The sequence below is a fragment of the Mytilus edulis genome, chromosome 11 (genome assembly GCF_963676685.1).
Source record: "Mytilus edulis chromosome 11, xbMytEdul2.2, whole genome shotgun sequence".
Classification (NCBI taxonomy): domain Eukaryota; kingdom Metazoa; phylum Mollusca; class Bivalvia; order Mytilida; family Mytilidae; genus Mytilus; species Mytilus edulis.
Window position 1 is genome coordinate 61,452,166 of NC_092354.1, and position 21,817 is coordinate 61,473,982.

The window sequence follows — 21,817 nt, forward strand, 5'->3', positions numbered from 1 at the left end:
TATAGCTGATTAATATGTAAGTCTTAACAATGATAAGAAAAATAAGTTCGTGTTTGTTATTCAGATAAATATATACATTAGGGAAAAAAGTTTGTTTTGTGACAGTTGTCTCATTGGTACATGTAGAGCATCATATCATTCTAATGACATGAACTTGTTTTTTGTTGTTGTTGCAGATGTTACTGAAAAACCAACACAACAAAAAGGCAAGCACTTATTTATAAGCTATTCGTGGAATGAAAAAGAGATTGTTCTAAAACTGAAAGGCCTATTACAGGTATACTTCTTTTCAATCACTCATTGAAGCAGTTATCGTTAAATAGATATGGTCTACTTAATATGCACTACTTTTAGCCTCTATCGTATTTAAATAGACATGTCTTGTCGAAGAGGGACGAAACATAACAAAGGGACAGTCAAACTCATAAATCGGAAATAAACTGACAACTCATGGGAAAAAGACAAGCATGACAGGTCTAGTAACTTTGATATGGTTAACCTTAATGCAATTACTACTACTTGGTCGATACAGCTAATTGTGAAATCCTTACTCCGAGTAGCCAGTTCTGTTGTTCTGGCAAGGAAATGTTTTTGTTTTTTTATCGAAATTAACTTTTATAAATTTGATAACTCTTTATAGTTATCAAAGGTACCTGGTTTATAATTTAATAGTCCAGACGCGCGTTTCATCTACATAATACTCATCATTGAAGCTTAGATCAAAATGGTAATAAAGCCAAACAAGTACGAAGTTAAAGAGCATTCATATCCCGAATGTATCTCCCTCTGGCACGGTTATGTCATCTTTCTGGGTTTTTTTTATAGTTTTTTCTGCTATATTTTATCGGCTATCCTACGCTTTTATGGGGTATTGACCCTTGAGTTGTTGTGACCGTGAGCAACGCCGAAGATACCTTGGTTGTTGAAATGCTCATCCGAATCAGTACAGTTGGTATCGTGAATGTGATAACATTTTCAAAGAATCAGACAAATTTGTCTTCTTGCAAAATTATAGTGATAACCTACGGGTACCTAGCCGGCCCATCGAGGCCGCGGTTGAAACATTCTCTCTCTAGAAGTACAAGGCTAAAGAAAATCGAGCATCGGGACAACATTTATAATTGTATTAAAGTGAGATATCAAAATTTTGTTTTTGAACTTTCCATGGAAAAGAACTGTTTTAGTCAGTATTTAACCAACTCGAAATGAAGATCATGAGTACAAAAAATTTACATTTCTTATTTTAGATTAGTTGGTTTCAGAAATACGCGTGATAAATCATAAGTGTCCAATCTGACTGTATCACAGTAACAATCCTATCTGATTTTAATTATCTCGAGCGCGCTTTTATTAAATCTGAATTTCAAAGTGAAATTCAATATGTTTTGCCTTCAAAACGTTAATATATCGCTAACAAGACCAGCATTGATAATCTTATTTTGACTATTCGAGAAATATGTGCAATATGTTAAGCAATAGAACTCGACCAGAGAGTTTGTTTTAAGATATCTCATTTTCCAGGAATAATTTTAGTTTAACGTTGTTCTAGGAAAAAGGAATACAAATATGGATAGATACAGAAAAAATGAGAGGATCAACTTTAGAAGCCATGGCACATGCTGTAGAGAATGCAGCACTTGTACTTATTTGTATGTCAGAGAGTTATAAACGAAGCCCTAATTGTCGATTAGGTAGGTTCATTAACCATTCCGATCATCATCGCTCAATTATGAACATAGTCTGAAATAGAAGTTGAATATGTACTGATTGATAATTTAGTCTTAGATGCATGATTTTTTTTATTAGTTGCTATTGACTTAGAAATATCTGCCAGTAACTGCAAGTACTCTCAGATTTGTATATCTGTTTTTTCTGTTGAATGGATGTATAAGTACCTTGTCACGTGCAATCTGGGATTTTATTAGATGTACTTCTATTTATTTTAATCTGATCAGAAAAGTTTTTTTCAACTGATTTCTATAGTCCGTTGTTACATTGTACTGTTATACCATAACCCAAGGGTATGGTAGGGTTTGTGCCTTTAAACTTTGTTAACAGCGCCACATTTTTCAAAATCCTGTCCCTGGTCAGAAGCCTGTAATTCAGACATTGTCGTTTATTGCTGTGTTATTTATTTGTATTTCGTTCATCGTTTTGTGCATAAATTTGGCCATTAGCTTTCTCGTTTGAATTATTTTACATTTGTCATTTCGGAGCCTTTTATAGCTGACCATGCGGTTTGCTAATTGTTGAAGGACACACGGTAACCTATTGCTGTTAATTCCTTTGTCATGTGGTCTCTTGTGGAGAGTTTTCACAATTTGGTAATCATACTACATCCTCTTATTTCCATAGTATAAGCTGCAAAGGTATATTAAAGCTAAATATCACATACTAAAATGTAATCAAGACCAGATATTCATGCACATAGTCCTTACTGTCTCTAAGGTATGTATGTAGTCAATTCTGAAGGTTACTCAACGTCATAGAGATACACATATAGTCGTTACTGTTGCGTAATTAAGTTCATAGTTCATTTTGTAATTAACGTTGTAGAGATGTATACATAGTTCTAACTGTCGATAAGGTAAGTACATAGCAAAATCAGAATTGCAAACAATGACGTTATTTTTAAATAAAGTAGTAACTGTCGCTTATATAGTTACATTGCACATAGCGAAGTTCAACCCAGACTTTTGAGTTATATTCATTTAGATTCCACCACTGCATCCAGTGTGATACTTACGATATTTATCCATTCGAGGCAGTTAAATTTTCAAAATTAAAAACGCGAGGCTTGTCGATCGTTTTAGATATTTGAAATGTAACTGTCAAGAGTTGATGCATATCGTATTACACCAGATTTGATGGTGGAATCTGTTTCTCTAGTAATTTTAAACGTTATATGCAGGCAAACTTATTCCTTCTTTCAAATGATCTGCAAAAAGATGTGTTCTTTTTATGTGACGTCATCAGGCTATCGCTGAAAAGAGTGAAATCAAACGAAAAACACGTTGATTAATTAAAAATAATCAGGAAAAGGACAAATCGTGTAAGAATTAGACAAATAGTCCAAGCTGTCGATAAGGTAAGAACATAACACATCACAAAGTGTATTCAAAACATGAAGGTATACACATTGTTCTAAATGTTGCTTATGTTTTATTACTTGTCGATTAGGTACGTTTATAGCACATTGCGAAGTATTAAACAGACTTAAGGATATATATATATAGTCTTAATATATTCACTTATGTACCTACATGGCACAATCTGATGGGTAATCAATCTCATCACAATATAAACATAGCCATATACCCCATCATCTTATTTCTATTAACTGTCGATTAGGAACGAACATAGCACATTGCAAAGTGTTATTAAGACCTGAGATATCGCAATAGTGTTCTAACCGACTATAAGACAAGTACGAAAATCCTTCCTTATGGTAAGAACTGTCAGCGATATATAAATCATAGAAATATACTCGGGGTTCAATATCGGTTAGGTACGTATATAGTCCGTTCCGACGTGTAATTAACGCCAAGGATATTTGTTTATCTCAATCGTTCATTACATGCATCAGTTTCTACGTCTGTTGAAACCTTTCAGATATCTTTTGAAAGTAGCTATAACTCTGTAATGCCAACTATGACAACTTGTTAGCTTTTAATGTGTTTTATGAATTCATTTCAATCTTAAATCATCAAGTTAAACCCCATATGGTAACTTACCCATATATATGGTATCTAACCCCATATTGTTATGCATCCTATATAAAATAAATAATTCATAACGTGTACTCATTTAACCATATAACTTCATATTCCTATAAATACATAGGAGGTAAGATAAATATCTATTCTATTAATCATGAACGTACATGGCACATTGGGAAGTGTAATCAAGACCTGTGAGATACAATGCATACAAATAGTCCTACATGTATCTGTCGCTTAGGTATGTACATAACATATTTCGAATGATAATCAAGTCCAAACTGTCGCTTAGGTACGTTCGGACAGAAAGATATATACATTCCTGACTGTCGATCAGGTACGTACGTAACACATTTCAAATGATAATGAAGTTCAGAGAGTTAATAAATAGTCCCAACTGTTGCTTAAGTACGTACACAGTCCATTCCGAAGTCTTGTATAAATATAAACTTTGTTCTTACTGTCAATCAGGTACGTACATAACACATTCTGAAGGATAATAAAGGCCAGTGACAAGTACATATAGTCCCAACTGTTGATTAAGTCAAAATCATTTTGCAAGGTAAAGCATTTAAAACGCATTCACAACTGTTTAAAATTGTAAATATAGATTGGTAAACAAAAGAAACTGTAAAGAAACGTTTTACTTTTTTCTATTATGAAGTTTTACGCATTTCGTCGTTGATTGCACATGTTGCAGAATCAATTGTTACCGGCTGACTATGTTTAACCAAAAACAAATGGCACTGAAAAAGTAATAAGATGAAGTGTGTTTTAAATAACTACTAAATATGTTTCATAAAATACATAGTTACACTATTGATACATTTTTTTTAGAGCCATGAGTGCTATGAAAAAGAACAAGGAAATGCTAAAAAATCAAGGAAAAGCTACTAAAATAAATAAATATGTCTACAATTTATAATTATATCACAGGGTGGCATTTATTTGGAATTGAATAATAAATATTATCTCTAAGATTATCATTATATATGAGGCATAAGGGTTGAAAAAAAACACGTTCTTAATAGCATGCATCCGAATAGCTTTTCTGCGTTTTTTCTGCTTTTAAAGTAATGTAACCATGTTTATCAGGCAGCATCAAGCACACCATGTGGTTAGAACTTCCATTTATTTACTTTCAGAAGCAGAGAACACATTTAGATGTGGTAAACAGTATATTCCGCTCATTGTTCAAAAACATTATAAGCCGGATAGTTGGTTAGGGGCTCTGTTAGGAGCAAAGCTCTATATAGACTTCAGTGGAAAATACCAATTCGAACCAAAATGGAATGAGCTAATCAAAGAACTTCAAGCCCTTAATGTGTTAACAGAAGGAGAGGATACAGTTGACTCATCAGAAGGTAAGTAAATGATATTAGCTTGAAATGTACACTAAATATTTCAAAGGAAAAGTTATAAAAAAACGATTTGAAAAATCTATATATAAAAGAGAAAAGTAATACCTGCACCTTTTGTATTTAAGATATTGAGTATTTAAAGGCTTTTTATTTGGTAGAAATTCTCCGGAAACATAATATCTTAATGATGTAAATTGTAAAATAACATACGTCTTTATGTTTTTATATATGCGTCACTGTTGGGTCGTTTGTTGATGAAAAGTGTGTCCGGCGTACACATTTTTAATCCTGTTATTTATTAAGTTTCTTAACTAGCAAGACATACAACCCACGATTGAAATAGAAATGAAAGGGACTTTTGTATTTGTGATAAATGGATATTGTAAAGCAAGATCATACACGTACATTTTTTTGAATTACAAAAGCTAAAATTACCCCTAGAATCCGTCTTGTTCCTCAAGTCATAAAGTTAAGTCCGTATATGACCTTCCATATCAGTTATACAGTTGGAAATATTGATGTGCAAGTTTTGATTCAATGTCTATTCTAACGGGTTCCTTATAACCTCATTTGTGCAGAATCAAGGCTTAGCTCGTCTTGGAGTCTAAATTCTGTTGTTGCTTCTTTTGTGTAATCTTTTTTTTATTGTATTCTAAAACAAACATTTTATATGAATTAAGAATGACCAATCGAAAGTGAGTACGAGTCTTTTAAGTTTTTTTTTATTATTTTTTTAGCACAATGGGTTTTTTTTTTTACGTGTTCATTACAAAGTATAGCACACGTTTTTGAAAAAGCATAAAATATTAAAAACTTTAAACATTACAAGAATGAAACACATATATAATATGAGAGAAATGTTAAAGTCACTTGTCCCTATTTTTAAAAAAATTCCAATATTTTCAATTGAACCATATTTCTGCAATATTAGGATTAATTGTGTTCAGAAAAGAAATTTGAAAGGAGGTAAATTTGTTCAATGAAATCATATTTAAATCTTTAAATTGTGTGTTTCACTGTATTTAATAAAAAAATGAATAAAATGATCGCAACTATATGTTTAATCTTATTTAGTATACTAGTAATCGATTGCACAAATATTTGAATAAGATATAATTCACTAAGAGAAATAGTAGAAAAGTTAGAAATAGTAAAAAGATAGACAACTCTTCGTTTTCAAGCAAATCAACTTAACTGACAAAAAGGACAAACATGGCAAACACGAGGATACGTTCTACTGCACCAACAAGGCACGATCAAGATACCTTTAAATAGGTTTACTAACTACCAAAGCTCAATATCGTGACATATTGTGCTTATTATAATTAATTGAAAAACGTTTTTTGACCCTTAATGATAAAACTGATATACTTGGCGTATAGGAGTAAACTAATTTTATCATATGTACTTAAAATAAAGTTGGACGGCACTTGAAAAACAAAATCGACCGATTAAAGCTTAGAAATCATGATCAAATAAGGATAGTGAAATTGAATTAATAGCCCCCTCTTATATCTCATTTATGCTGTTTTGCTTCACACATTGAATTGTTATATGATGTAATACGCTATATAAATTAAAGGATAGCCTTAAGCAATGTACATGATGTACATTTGGAATCGAAGCTACATCTTCCTTACTTTGTGTTAATCATTCACGAAATTAAGTTTCGGGAACAATACTGGTTTTTGATTGATTGATTGATTGTTGGTTGATTAACGTGCAGTGTTCTGGTTTTTGAAATCTGACGGAAGCAAGTTTTATTTAGTGTTATTTGCAGGGAATTTTACACACATGTATGTACCTACTAAGGGTTCCAGTTTTAACACAATCGAATAGAATCATATAGTTTTATATTGGAAGTGATTTCATAAAAAGTGAAATAACACAAAAGCCTTACTCCAAGGCAAAATTAAATTAGCAAATCCCTTAACAAATGGCAAAATCAAAAGCTCAAACAAAACATTAAGGGAGCTGGCTTCTCAGTTTCAAAGTAATTAACTTTTCAAAACACTAGCATATATTGATAGGGGATTAATAAAGGAATCAAAAGAGCAAAAAAATTATATAGGTCACCGTGCTTGTTTTCGAGATATTAGCCATTGAAATTTTGGCGGGAAAATGTTCTCTCTTGACTTTTCATAGCTTTATCATTGACGCGTTTAAGTCTTCAAAAACTATTAAAAAGTAATTAAAATTGTATAAGACTTTAACAGACAGCTTATCATTATACATGTAACAGAATTATAAAAAGAAAATCGGGGGTCACCGGGCAAATTTTGTTAAGGCATTCAAATAGATAAAACCAGAGGATTCCGAAAATCTTACCAAAATTCCAAAACATGACAAGCGAGCTTCCTTACGTATAAAGTGGTGGAATATACTTGATTTTACAGCTAGTTGAATCTCTCATTTGTATAACAGTCGTATAAAATTTAATAACAGTGACACCATTGTGTTAGCAAACCAAAGGGACATAATACGTCAAAATGCAAAAATGTGGATACAACAATCAACACTGTGCTATTAACTTAATCACTATAAATAAACAATTTGGTCAACAATAAAACATGAAATGGCATCTAGACATCCTATGGACAAAGCACATGAGCATAATTGGACGACGAAAATACAAAAGCGACCATAACATAATATCGAGATGTACAACTACCTAGACACACCAAAAGGATGTTACCAAAAATTGATTAAACAGTAAAGTTTGAAAATATAGTAAAACAAATAAAAATATAACAATATAAAACGTAAGATAATGAACTAATTTTTTTTAATTAGTACCTATAATATTATTTTGTATTATCTAAGTCTTAATATCTTCAGGTGAACTTTAAAAAAAAAAAGGACGAGCCGTGATTTGACATAAAGTAGCAGATGCAGCAAATAAATACCAAAATAAGTTGATTTTTTTTTTTATCCCATATGTAGGTAGAGTTGGTATATTGCTGCCATCGTTGGAAAACTTTATATAAAAAAGAGAATCGTCTCGTTTGTCAAATATTTTTGTACTGAAATGACCGCTTATGTTTAATTTGAGGTTTAAGTCCAAAAATGAGGCGAAAGAAGCAAAGTCAGTTGTTATTTTAGTTTTCATTTTGGAAGATTTACTGATGCAACTTAATTAAAAATGTTTTGATTGCTAATCGAAAGAACATTATCAATATATCTCAATGTGAAATTATAAGATCTGGCTTATTTGATTTTCTTGTTTTTGAAAAGGGTCTGAAGGACCCCTACTATGTCATTAAATTGTTTTCTAAGGGGAAAAGTACTTAAATACAAACCTCATATTAAAGATTAAAGACAACAATAGTGCAATATCAGGAAACAACATCGAAGCAGTGAAACCTGTTATAAGTACATTACTGGAAACATTCTTTTTAGAATTCCGTAAAGTCCATTTCTGCCGTCACAAATCATATTGAAATTGTATGAACCTAAACCTGTATAAAACTAGGATATTCTGATGACCTTTACGCAGGGTAATATGTCGTTTCCAGGAATTTCATTGGATATCTAGTTGACAATGAACCAACCATTGCCATGCCGAATATGTTTGAAACAGATATTATATTATAAATTCTTGAATTTCTTAAAGACATGTCTTTTCAAAAATAAAGAGGGTAAAGAGAGATAATAGAAAAAGTGAATTAATACCATAACCGTTAGTGGTCGGCGGTATACAATTTACACTCCACAATTACTTAATCTGCCGAGAAATAATATCAATATTTGAATATATAATTGTAGTTGCAATACCTGATCAAACTTCATCATCAACGAATCCAAAGACATTCACAATTGATGACGTTAAACAATGGCTGATCTCAAACAAATTAGAAAGGTAAGTGATATTGTACAACAGTTATCTTTCTATTATCATGACCATACCTTTTGATTCATGATAGACCGCAAAAAGTAGTTTCTCTTTCGTGTATCCTTTCTTGGAGTAAGGGAGATAACTTGCGTAACTAACGACGAACGTTTTTAATCCCGTATTCCGCTAGAGGCGTGCAAATACGTACACTTCGCATTAAAGTTAATTTACTAAAAAAATATATATCAGGTTGGCATACATATAATAAGGGAGATAACTTGCGTAACTAACGACGAACGTTTTTAATCCCGTATTCCGCTAGAGGCGTTCAATTACGTATACTTCGCCTTAAAGTTAATTTACTAATGATATATACCAGGTTGGCATATATATAGTTTTGGTTAGACAGTTTTCAGAGTTCATGTACATAAACCGGTTAGTATCAATAAATATGTTGATATAAAAAAAACGACCGTGCAAGGGCTGTTACATCAGGCAAAGTCGTTAAAAACTTCATTCATCATATATTTGAAACGCATTATTATGTTTTGTTAATTAAGTCTTTCCACTTTTCTGTGGAAAGACCTATTGTTTTTCTTCTGATTATTAAGTCTTTCCACTTTTCTGTGGAAAGACTTATTGTTTTTCTTCTGATTATTAGGTCTTTCCACTTTTCTGTGGAAAGCCTATTGTATTTGTTCTGATTATTATTATTATTATTATTTTTTTTTTTTTTTTCCGCCAAATTTTGTTCTTGCGATAAATGTTTGTTTCGCAATATGTCGCTTAGATTTTTTTCATATTGTATCGTATAGTTTATGCGCTTTTAAATTTCACCCTGCTAAGCCGAACCATTTTCTTTGTAAGAGTTATCTCCCTATTCACTGTTTGTCATGTGTGTGCATCTCCTTCGTAACAAAATAAGAAAGCGACAAAATTCTTTTTACAAATTGTTCGTTACATCCTCAGGAATTTTTGGCTAATTTGGATCGAAGCGATTCGATGAAATTTTATAGGAGTTATGTACCTTTACGGAATAAATTTGTCGGTATGTTTTTTTAACTCATAAACCGTTAACCGTATAACCCTGGAATGTTTTTATTTGAGTCCCCTGGGTCCTAACTTAGAAAATGAGGTCAAGGTCAAAGGTCAAGGTCATATTTTAGATTTTTATAAGTTTTTCATTTCCCTATAATTCTTGAACGGTTATAGATACAAAAAAATTAAGCAGTGAAAAATGCTTGGTACTTTAAGGGGCAACTTTTTTACACTATGACTATATTGATTTTACCATCATATAAGGGACATAACTCCCATCGATGGTTTTTAAAAAGCCATTTTTAGGCAAAACTCTTAAACAAAAGGTCCTTGACCCATAGGGTCTTTTGCAATGACCTTGTGGAGCAATGACCTTGACGAAGGTCACAAGGTCAAAGGTCAAGGTCATCAAATTATGTGGTTTTGGCACTATTTAAACAGTTTTATGAGTGTTTGAATTTCAACCAACCAACCAACCAACCAACCAACCAACCAATCAATCAATCAATCAATCAATCAATCAATCAATCAATCAATCAATCAATCAATCAATCAATCAATCAATCAATCAATCAATGTTTCCGTTTCATGTGTTTGATACGGGATTCAAGGTCTCTTTTTTTCCGCTTGTTTTAAATGAGCCTATCAAACGTGTTTAACCAACATGTTTAACCAACGTGTTTAACCAACCAACCAACCAACCAACCAACCAACCAACCAACCAACCAACCAACCAACCAACCAATCAATCAATCAATGCATGTTTCCGTTTCATGTGTTAAATACGGCATCCAAGATGTTTTTTTTCGCTCGTTTAAATTGAGCATATCTAACGTGTTTAACCAGCCAACGTGTTTAACCGACGTGTTTAACCAACGTGTTTAACCAACCAACCAACCAACCAACCAACCAACCAACCAATCAATCAATCAATGCATGTTTCCGTTTCATGTGTTAAATACGGGATCCAAGATGTTTTTTTCCGCTTGTTTAAATTGAGCCTATCTAACGTGTTTAACCAACGTGTTTAACCAACGTGTTTAACCAACATGTTTAACCAACCAACCAACCAACCAACCAACCAATCAACCAATCAATGCATGTTTCCGTTTCATGTGTTAAATACGGGATCCAAGATGGTTTTTTATCGCTTGTTAAAATTGAGCCTATCAAACGTGTTTAAACTACGTGTTTAACCAGCATGTTTAACCAACGTGTTTAACCAGCATGTTTAACCAACGTGTTTAATCAACCAACCAACCAACCAACCAACCAACCAATAAATCAATGCATGTTTCCGTTTCATGTGTTAAATACGGGATCCAAGATGTTTTTTTTTCGCTTGTTTAAATTGAGCCTATCAAACGTGTTTAACCAGCCAACGTGTTTAACCAACGTGTTTAACCAACATGTTTAACCAACGTGTTTAACCAACCAACCAACCAACCAACCAACCAATCAACCAATCAATGCATGTTTCCGTTTCATGTGTTAAATACGGGATCCAAGATGTTTTTTTTCGCTTGTTTAAATTGAGCCTTTCCAACGTGTTTAACCAGCCAACGTGTTTAACCAACGTGTTCAACCAACATGTTTAACTAACGTGTTTAACCAACCAACCAACCAATCAATCACTTCATGTATGTTTCCGTGTCATGCGTTTAATACGGGATGCAAGGTCTCTTGAGTTTTTTTTCCCTTGTTCTAAGTGACCCTATCAAACGTGTTTAATCAACCAACAAACCAACAAACCAACCAACCAACCAACCAATCAATCAATCAACCAACTAATCAATCAATCAATATGTATGACTGTTTATTTATGACAGTATATTGAAGGAACAAACTCTCAATTATTCAAGAAAATTTTTATTTTATTATTGTTCTTACGTCTCTTCTGAAAAAAAATCCACATATTCTCTGAAACTACAAGTCCAATCGACCTGAAAATTTGCAGTCAGCAGGGCATACATGTACTGAAGGTTCATAAAAAAACTTTTTGCAGATATCTCTCAAGACTTTTCCTAGAAAAAAGAAATGGCAATGCAGTAAAAATCGCTTGCTAGGTCCGTCAATCTCAGTAAAAACCTACAATAAAATGTCCGCTCCGAGATTGAAATACTAATCTGTGTTACAAACAGGTGCTGAAAAATGGACATTATCAAAAAATAATCATTAAATGTGTTTTAAAGTTACACCGGATCAAATCCAAAACATGCACTGCTGGTGAACTGTGATCAAAATGTCAATTTCCTACAATGACAAAAGAAATTACATTGTGTACATTCCGTCTCTATACATGTTGTCTGTTCAAAGTCCCCACCTAAAAAGGAATAAAAAGACTATCTTTTCGTTATTATAAACCCGTGTCACGTGATGTGGCGCGCGCGCTGTACCTAAAATAAAAGAAAAACTTTCCAAACTAAACATGAAACTTCTCCGGTAACAATAATATAGACCCCATACAGAAACAAACAAACAAACAAACAAACAAACAAACACCCCCCCCCCCCCCAATTCAATTAATTTTAAAGGGGGAAAGACCCCCTACAATTGCTTTTTTAAAGCAATTGATTTATATTTATTTTTTTTTTTCTTCCGCCAAATTTTGTTCTTGCGATAAATGTTTGTTTCGCAATATGTCGCTTTGATATTTCTCATATGGTATCGTATAGTTTATGCGCTTTTAAATTTCACCCTGCTAAGGGAAACTATTTTCTTTGTAAGAGTTATCTCCCTTTTCACTGTTTGCACTCTGTGTGCATCTCCTTCGTAACAAAAAAAGATAGCGACAAAATTCTTTTTACAAATTGTTCGTTACATCCTCAGTAATTTTTGGCGTATTTGGATCGAGCCGATTCGATGAAATTTTATAGGAGTTATCTACCTTTACAAAATAAATTTGTCGGTATGTTTATTTAACTCAAAAACCATTAACCATGGAATGTTTTTATTTAAGCCCCCTAGGTCCCAACTTAGAAAATGAGGTCAAGGTCAAAGGTCAAGGTCAAGTTCTCAATTGAGACTTTTGCTTGTTTTTGCATTTTCTCCGACACTTGAAAAGATACATATTAAAGAACAAGTGCAAAATGTCAGCTTTGTTGTAATGAAGATATGCTACTTTTAGTCTTATACAATTTAATGGCATCTTATAGGAGTTGTTGCCCCTGAAATGTCTTGATATGAGGTTATTTGATTATAACTTCAACTAAGTTCATTATAAAGGCATTTGACCTTGTACAAAAGGTTAGGTGACAAATGACCTTGAAAAATGACTACCGGAAGTGACCTTGAGAAAACCGGAAGTAGCTTTTTTTGCAATGTTTTCATCAAAAAGTACTTAGAATCCAAATATTTTGTCATATAGATACATAAACTGATTACTGAAGACTAAAAATGACTTCCAACAAACCGGAAGTGGCCAATTATTTCCCCTTCTACATACAAAAGTATATAGAAACTATATATTTTTGGAATCAGTGTGAAAGAAGCTATCATATGATACCAGAAGTAGCATATTATCTCCCTTATATCACTCAAAAATATAATTAAACAATTATTTATCGAATCAGTATGAAGAAACTATTTTCATATCAACATTTCTTTTGTGTGGAAAGACTTTCAATTGTTCTTTGAACAATTGGTTTTTAATTAAGTCTTTCCACTTTTCTGTGGAAAGACTTATTGTTTTTGTTCTGATTATTATTATTTTTTTTATTTTTTTCTTCCGCCAAATTTTGTTCTTGCACAAAATGTTTGTGTCGCAATATGTCGCTTAGATATTTCTCATATGGTATGGTATAGTTTATGCGCTTTTAAATTTCACCCTGCTAAGGCGAACCATTTTCTATGTAAGAGTTATCTCCCTTTTCACTGTTTATCCTCTGTGTGCCTCTCCTTCGTAACAAAACAAGATAGCGACAAAATTCTTTTTTCAAATTGTTCGTTACATCCTCAGTAATTTTTGGCGTATTTGGATCGAAGCGATTCGATGAAATTTTATAGGAGTTATCTACCTTTACAAAATAAATTTGTCGGTATGTTTATTTAACTCATAAACAGTTAACCGTATAACCCTGGAATGTTTTTATTTGAGTCCCCTAGGTCCTTACTTAGAAAATGAGGTCAAGGTCAAAGGTCAAGGTCAAGTTCTCAATTGTGACTTTTGCTTGTTTTTGCATTTTCATTTGAGAGATACATATAAAAGAACAAGTGCAAAATGTCAGGTTTATTGTAGTGAAGATATGCTACATTTAGTCTTATATAATTAAATGGCATCTTATAGGAGTTGATGCCCCTGAAATGTCTTGATATGAGGTTATTTGATAATAACTTCAATTAAGTTCATTATAAAGACATTTAACCTTATACAAAAGGTTAAGTGACAAATGACCTTGAAAAATGGCTACCGGAAGTGACCTTTGGAAAACCGGAAGTAGCTTGTTTTGCAATTTTTTCACATAAAAGTACTCAGAATCCATATATTTTGTCATAAAGATACATGAACAGATAACTGTAGACTAAAAATGACTTCCAACAAACCGGAAGTGGCCAATTATCTCCCATTCTACATTCAAAAGTATATAGAAACTATATATTTTTGAAATCAGTGTGAAAGAAGCTATCATATGAGACCGGATGTGACATTCATTTCACCGGAAGTAGCATATTATCTCCCTTATATCACTGAAAAAGATAATTAAACCATTATTTATCGCATCAGTATGAAGAAACTACCTTCTTATCCATATTTCTTTGGTGTGGAAAGACTTTCAATTGTTCTCTGAACAATTGGTTTTTAATTATTATTATTAGGTCTTTCCACTTTTCTGTGGAAAGACCTATTGTTTTTCTTCTGATTATTTTTTTTTTTTTTTTCTTCCGCCTAATTTTGTTCTTGCGATAAACATTTGTTTCGCAATATGTCGCTTAGATATTTGGTATATGATATCGAACAGTTTATGCACTTTTGAAATTTACCCTGCGTAAACGAATACTTTTCTTTGTAGGAGTTATCTCCCCAAACACTGTTTTCCTTGTTAGCGCATCTCCTTTGCAACCGTAAAAGATTATGACAAATTTATTTTACAAAATTGCTCGTTATATCCTTCGCATGATTTGTCCTATTTTGACCGAAGCGATATGACCGCTCCATATGAGAGTTATTTCCCCTTATGCATCTGATATAAGTGATATGAATTTCTATCTTATAAATCATAAGTGATAGAGACCTAGGATCTTTTGATTTGAGGTCCTTGGTCCCAAAAAATTAAAATTAGGTCAAGGTCAAAGGTCAAGGTCATATTCTAATATTTGAATTTGGCTTATTTTCACTTATATCCAAAGACTGTATAAGATATCAACAAATTATTTTTACTAAATTGTTAGTTGCGACATGTCGTAAGATGTAAATTTTGATTGCAAGCGTACGTTGAATGTAAAAGGGAGTTTTCTCCCCTCTTGTATTTAAAAATACGTGTTTGGTGATATAACTCATTAACTAAATATAATAAAGACCTATGGTCTTTTGATTTGAGGTCCTTGGTTTATGACCTTGAAACTGATCTCAAGGTCATAGCTTAATTTGACGTTCTAGATTTTGACCTTTGCTTTTATTCTATATGTATACATGATAAAGATATACAACTTTTAGAAAAAAATATCAAACCATTTAACCTTGTAAAAAACAACCGGAAGTGACCTTTTGTAAACCGGAAATAGCTATTTTTTTGTACTTTTTAATATAAAAGTATATAGAACCAGATATTTTTGGAATCAGTGTCAAGTAAATATTCAAATATAATCGGAAGTAACATTTTTCAAACCGGAAGTAACAAATTATCTCCCTTATTTAAAAAAAAATGTATGGAAACAATAAATTTTTGGAATCAGCTTACTAGGAGCTATCATTTGACGATTGAAATGACATTTTAAACTTAGTTTCACAACTTTTCATATCAAAATACATTGTTTTGATGGAAAGACCTTCAATTGTTCTCTGAACAATTGGTTTTTAATTATTATTATTTTTTTTTCCGCCAACTTTTGTTCTTGCGATAAATGTTTGTTTCGCAATATGTCGCTTAGATATTTCTCATATGGTATCGTATAGTTTATGCGCTTTTAAATTTTACCCTGCTAAGCCGAACCATTTTCTTTGTAAGAGTTATCTCCCCATTCACTGTTTATCATCTGTGTGCATCTCCTTCGTAACAAAAAAAGATAGCGACAAAATTCTTTTTACAAATTGTTCGTTACATCCTCAGTAATTTTTAGCGCATTTGGATCAAAGCGATTCGATGAAATTTTATAGGAGTTATCTACCTTTACAAAATAAATTTGTCGGTATGTTTATATAACTCATAAACAGTTAACCGTATAACCTTGGAGTGTTTTTATTTGAGTCCCCTAGGTCCCAACTTAGAAAATGAGGTCAAGGTCAAAGGTCAAGGTCAAGTTCTCAATTGTGACTTTTGCTTGTTTTTGCATTTTCTCCGACACTTTGAGAGATACATGTAAAAGAACAAGTGCAAAATGTCAGCTTTATTGTAATGAAGATATGCTACATTTAGTCTTATACAATTAAATGGCGTCTTATAGGAGTTGGTGCCCCTGAAATGTCTTGATATGAAGTTATTTGATTATAACTTCAATTAAGTTCATTATAAAGACATTTGACCTTATACAAAAGGTTAGGTGACAAATGACCTTGAAAAATGGCTACCGGAAGAGACCTTTAGAAAACCGGAAGTAGCTTTTTTTGCAACTTTTTCACATAAAAGTACTCAGAATCAATAATATTTGTCATATAGATACATGAACAGATTACTGAAGACTAAAAATAACTTCCAACAAACCGGAAGTGGCCAATTATCTCCCATTCTACATACAAAAGTATATAGAAACTATATATTTTTGGAATCAATGTGAAAGAAGCTATCATATGAGACCGGATGTGACATTCATTTCACCGGAAGTAGCATATTATCTCCCTTATATCACTCAAAAAGATAATTAATCCATCATTTATTGCATCAGTATAAAGAAACTACCTTCGTATCCAAATTACTTTGGTTTGGAAAGACTTTCAATTGTTCTCTGAACAATTGGTTTTTAATTTTATTAATATTTTTTATTCTATCGTCAAAAAAAAAATCTACGTAATAGCAAGCCTACGAACAGTTGGGTTTGTGTATAACATCATGATTTAACAGGTCGGGAACTCTAGATTACCTGACGTCAGAATATATTTGCATATTAATTTCCAAAACACAAGCCCAATATAACCTTGAAAAACTTACCAATCGACTCAATGAACTTCAATGCATTGTGGGCTACTATGAGTTTACTACCACTTGAAAACACGTGGAATTAGTGAGAAAAAACTTTAATGCATTGTGGGCTACTATGAGTTTACTACCACTTGAAAAACACGTGGTATTAGTGAAAAAAAACTTCAATGCATTGCGGGCTACTATGAGTTTACTACCACTTGAAAACACGCGGAATTAGTGAGAAAAAACTTCAATGCATTGTGGGCTACTATGAGTTTACTACCACTTGAAAAACAAGTGGAATTAGTGAGAAAAAACTCCAATGCATTGTGGGCTACTATGAGTTTACCAGCACTTAAAAACACGTGGAATTTGTGAGAAAAAACTTCAATGCATTGTGGGCTACTATGAGTATACTACCATTTAAAAAAACACGTGGAATTAGTGAAAAAAACGTCAATGCATTATGGGCTACTATGAGTTTACCACCACTTGAAAACACGTGGAATTAGTAAGAAAAAACTTCAAAGCATTGTGGGCTACTATGAGTTTACTACCACTTGAAAACACGTGGAATTATTGAGAAAAAACTTCAATGCATTGCGGGCTACTATTAGTTTACTACCACTTGAAAACACGTGGAATTAGTGAGAAAAAACTTCAATGCATTGTGGGATACTATGAGTTTACTACAACTTGAAAACACGTGGAATTATTGAGAAAAACATTCAATATCTTGTGAGATACTATGAGTTTACTACCACTTGAAAACACGTGGAATTAGTGAGAAAAAACTGCAATGCATTGTGGGCTACAATGAGTTTACTACCACTTGAAAACACGTGGAATTAGTGAGAAACGTGTCAATTAATATATATGTCTGGGACTCTCATAATACATTTGTTTGTTTTGCAAATATGTTTAATGTAAAATATATAGCATAATATTCCGTTTGCATGCTCAGATTGAAAACGTATTGTTTACTGGCTTCACGAATTTTTTTTTTATCTGTGAAAGTAGTTGACCAGGTTTATGCCATTGTTATACATTGTACCTATGCATTTATTTCACGGCGTGAAACAGCGTGATTTCCAATGAAGTGACCACTGTTTAATATGAAAATACTTTGAGCTCTTTTAAACCTGTTTACAATGTAATGCCATTCCAAAAACATTTCTGTTTCGAAAAACACGACGAACTGGCACTGAAACATTACTATCTGTACTGGATGGGTAAACTTTTTATCAGGTACCTGATAGAAAAGTATGAACATCATAATAAAATGATTGGCTTTAAATGGTCCGATTGATGATTATACGTTGTTGTTTCTTAGAAACAAGTTTATGAAGACATATTTTCCTCGACTCGATTCAAATTACGTTTTAACCATAAAAGAGGGCACAATATCATAAAATCAATTTTGTAAAATTGTGAAACTTTAGTGACCCCAACAGATTATTTAACACACTGTAAGCCCTTTTTTACGAACACAAAATTCTAGGATCCCCCCTTTTTTAAACTATCTACAAAAATGTATATACAAGTTGGTGCCCTCGTGGATATTAGCACAGGCTGTTATCAACGGCAAATTTGACTCTAGAAAGTTTGTCTTATGGGGTAATTGTGTTTTCATTGTTGTTTCGTTGCTGTCTTGTGGATGAGTACATGATATCTCCGTGTCATAATCAATCATAGTAATGGCTATATATCGGGTACTTCAAACACTTATTTCTTCGCAATGAAACAACTCTTCGTTAATTTGAGCATGGAACGAATACTTTATATCACGAACTAAAAATGTTGATACAAAAAAAAAAAAAAATTAAGCGTTATTGTTAATCCCGCAATGCATGAAAAAATGCGTTGTATTTCAGTAAATAACACGTGTTCTTGGTTGATTGTAAACACGTAGTAGTCCAACATGCATTGTTACTCAATTAGTGGATTGGTCAAAAACCCAGGTAAAATAAATTGCGTCACACGTAATTACCAATTACATGTACAAGGACATAAGTATGCCTATTCATTCATATCCCTATAAGGTAGTGTTCCCGACCTGTTAAAGGTATCACGAATTTTCCAAGTTATATAATAAATCTGAAATGCTGCAATATTCAAATTGTGGTACTCTGTTATCATTGTGTAGCCTTAGTCAAACGCTTGTTGTTGCCAATACTGTACACATCTTCTGTTGTAAATCCAACAGGTTCCGCAGGAGGAACCACATTTTTCAATGTGTATATTTCATAAATGGAACCTTCTAGTAATGTAGATAAATAACTAATTGGACCATTCATTAACATAAAATGTAAACTTTACACTTTGTCAATCAGTACCTCCTTTCCTTTCGAAGGCCTACATGCATTTTAAGATGACTAAGTTCAATCGTTGGTAAGTGTGTAATGTTAAGGAGAAGAATAGTGAAATAAAACGGAAGTAACTTTGGAATATCTTGACTGCATCTGAATATTTGGCCGAAATGATAACAATTAATGTTTTTTACGACTGTTGAAAAAACAAACATTTGCGTTCGTCATTTCTTTTTCAAGTACCTGCATGTTCAGCTTTTTCAAGTATCATTGTCATATAAACATATTCATAATATTGGTGTGGTTGCTAGTTTACTTGCAACCCTATAACATGTATAACAAAACATAAGAAGCAAGCACATTGTCGATAGCCTGGCAAACCTGTGATAACTATGATATTTAGATCACTACTTTTCGTCGTTCAAGTGATCACAGAAAAAACTGTTCGAGTCGAGAAGTATACGTTCTTGGTCGGTCTAGCTTACGGCGGTAAACGTCAAGATGAGATTACGTCGATGTTAAGTGAGGTAACGTAATCGGGGGCACCTGTAAGTGAATACTCATGTATATCATGCGGAAAGTTAAAGATTTAGTTTTCATGATTTGAGGAAATACGAATTTTATATAAAGATATACACACAAGTAGATCGTATACGTAAAATTAATTATTTATGTTGAAATCACGTAAAACCGGGTTTTACATTCGCACAATTTACATTTTAGATGTCATTGTGTAAACCACGTTCTTCAGAATCATTATTATGTTTTTAAGTATAACAATTGATTAAATCATATCACGATAGCTGATGTTTAAAAAGTATCATTATACTCAATTAGCAAAGTATTTTTGTAGTTGTTGTCAACATTTTGGAGATGTTAATGGGAAAGGACTTTTACAAATGAAGAGTATGCGACATGATGTAAGTAAAGTATAAAAAAAAATGAAAAAAATACTGAAAATTGAAAACAGCAATATCAAAAGCTCAAACACATCAAACGAATGGGAGAAAAATTGTTATATTCCAATATATAGTAAGAAAAAGTGTTCCCTGGACTAATTTGATAATAACAGATGTCAACCTTGACACATCTGAATTGTTTAAGAACGATAAATTTCAAACTTTCGACTAAAAAAAAGAATTAGAATAGTGTAGCAATAAACCTATACTCGTTGTGTTTACAATACTTTCTCAATTCATCAACTGTACGTTTTAGTATTAAATTAATTACATTCCACCCACAGTGTTATCAACCAAGCACTACTAAATATAAATAAATTAAATGCTTAATAAAGTAGAAAAAGAAGAACGAAATATACCAGAGGGACAGTCAAAGATCCAAAATAAACTGACAACGCCAGGGGTAAGAAAGGAAAAAACAAACAGACAAATAATAGTACACAAGACACAACATAGAAAACTAAAGACTAAGCCACACGAACCCCACCAAAAAGTGAAAAAGATTGAAATGTCCATTTTGTGGCCCTTGAATTTGAAAATCAAAAAGTCCAAAGTATTACAATTCTTCCAAATGACCCCTTTCATAGTTTCTTAATCATTAATCTGTCTTATAAACCTTCAACACTACTTGCTTCTCTTTTTGTTTTATCTTGTCTGTAGTTTGGCAACTGGCTATTTCATAAAAATGTGTATGCGTGTAAAATATTTTATTTCTTGATAGCGATTGCTCACAAAATTATATGTGAAATGGCAATTTAAAAAAAAAGTTACTTCAGTTCCTGTAGGGACACCATCATTGACCTTTTTTGATTTACTGTCCAGCTCATATCAGCCTGTTCAATAATAAATAACATTAACATAATTTTGAATGGAAAGAGTACGTTTACTTTTTTGTAATTGCAGTGGTCACATCATGATCTTACCATTCCTCATTGTCATTGTATACACATGATATATGTACTTTTATTTTACAGGCACCAGAGTTTTATTTTAAAACACTAAGCAGAAAGCTCAAACTTAGTCTTGGTGAAATACTCAACTTTTCTGCAGCTCTAGAAGAATTATAAGACTTGAGGCGTAAAGAGATCTATATAACCCCCGAACTTATAGTGAAATGATCAACTTTATTGCAGCTCTTCAAACATAAAATGACGGAATGTCTAAAATGATCCAGAACATTCAGACATCACGAAGTACATTACACTAGTTTTGCAGCTTTTGAACAAATGTAAAACATGATTTCAAAAGTGCTCCAGAATCTTTTATTTTTAGTTTTTTTACTGTATTAAAAAAAAAATAATATTAATAAAAAAAAAAATACGCAA

At 32.4% G+C, this 21,817-nt stretch overlaps 1 protein-coding gene across 1 annotated transcript in view; it reads left to right on the forward strand.

The window, feature by feature from the left end:
- The window catches only part of LOC139496005 (uncharacterized), a 57,392-nt gene extending 35,575 nt beyond the window's left edge, over window positions 1-21,817 (forward strand). Inside the window, exons 8-13 of the mRNA XM_071284442.1 lie at window positions 177-277; window positions 1,550-1,691; window positions 4,865-5,083; window positions 8,846-8,939; window positions 20,387-20,453; window positions 21,467-21,817. Coding sequence (XP_071140543.1) covers window positions 177-277; window positions 1,550-1,691; window positions 4,865-5,083; window positions 8,846-8,939; window positions 20,387-20,453; window positions 21,467-21,559 — 716 coding nt within the window. The 3' untranslated portion in view covers window positions 21,560-21,817. The remainder of the gene's footprint in view (window positions 1-176; window positions 278-1,549; window positions 1,692-4,864; window positions 5,084-8,845; window positions 8,940-20,386; window positions 20,454-21,466) is intronic.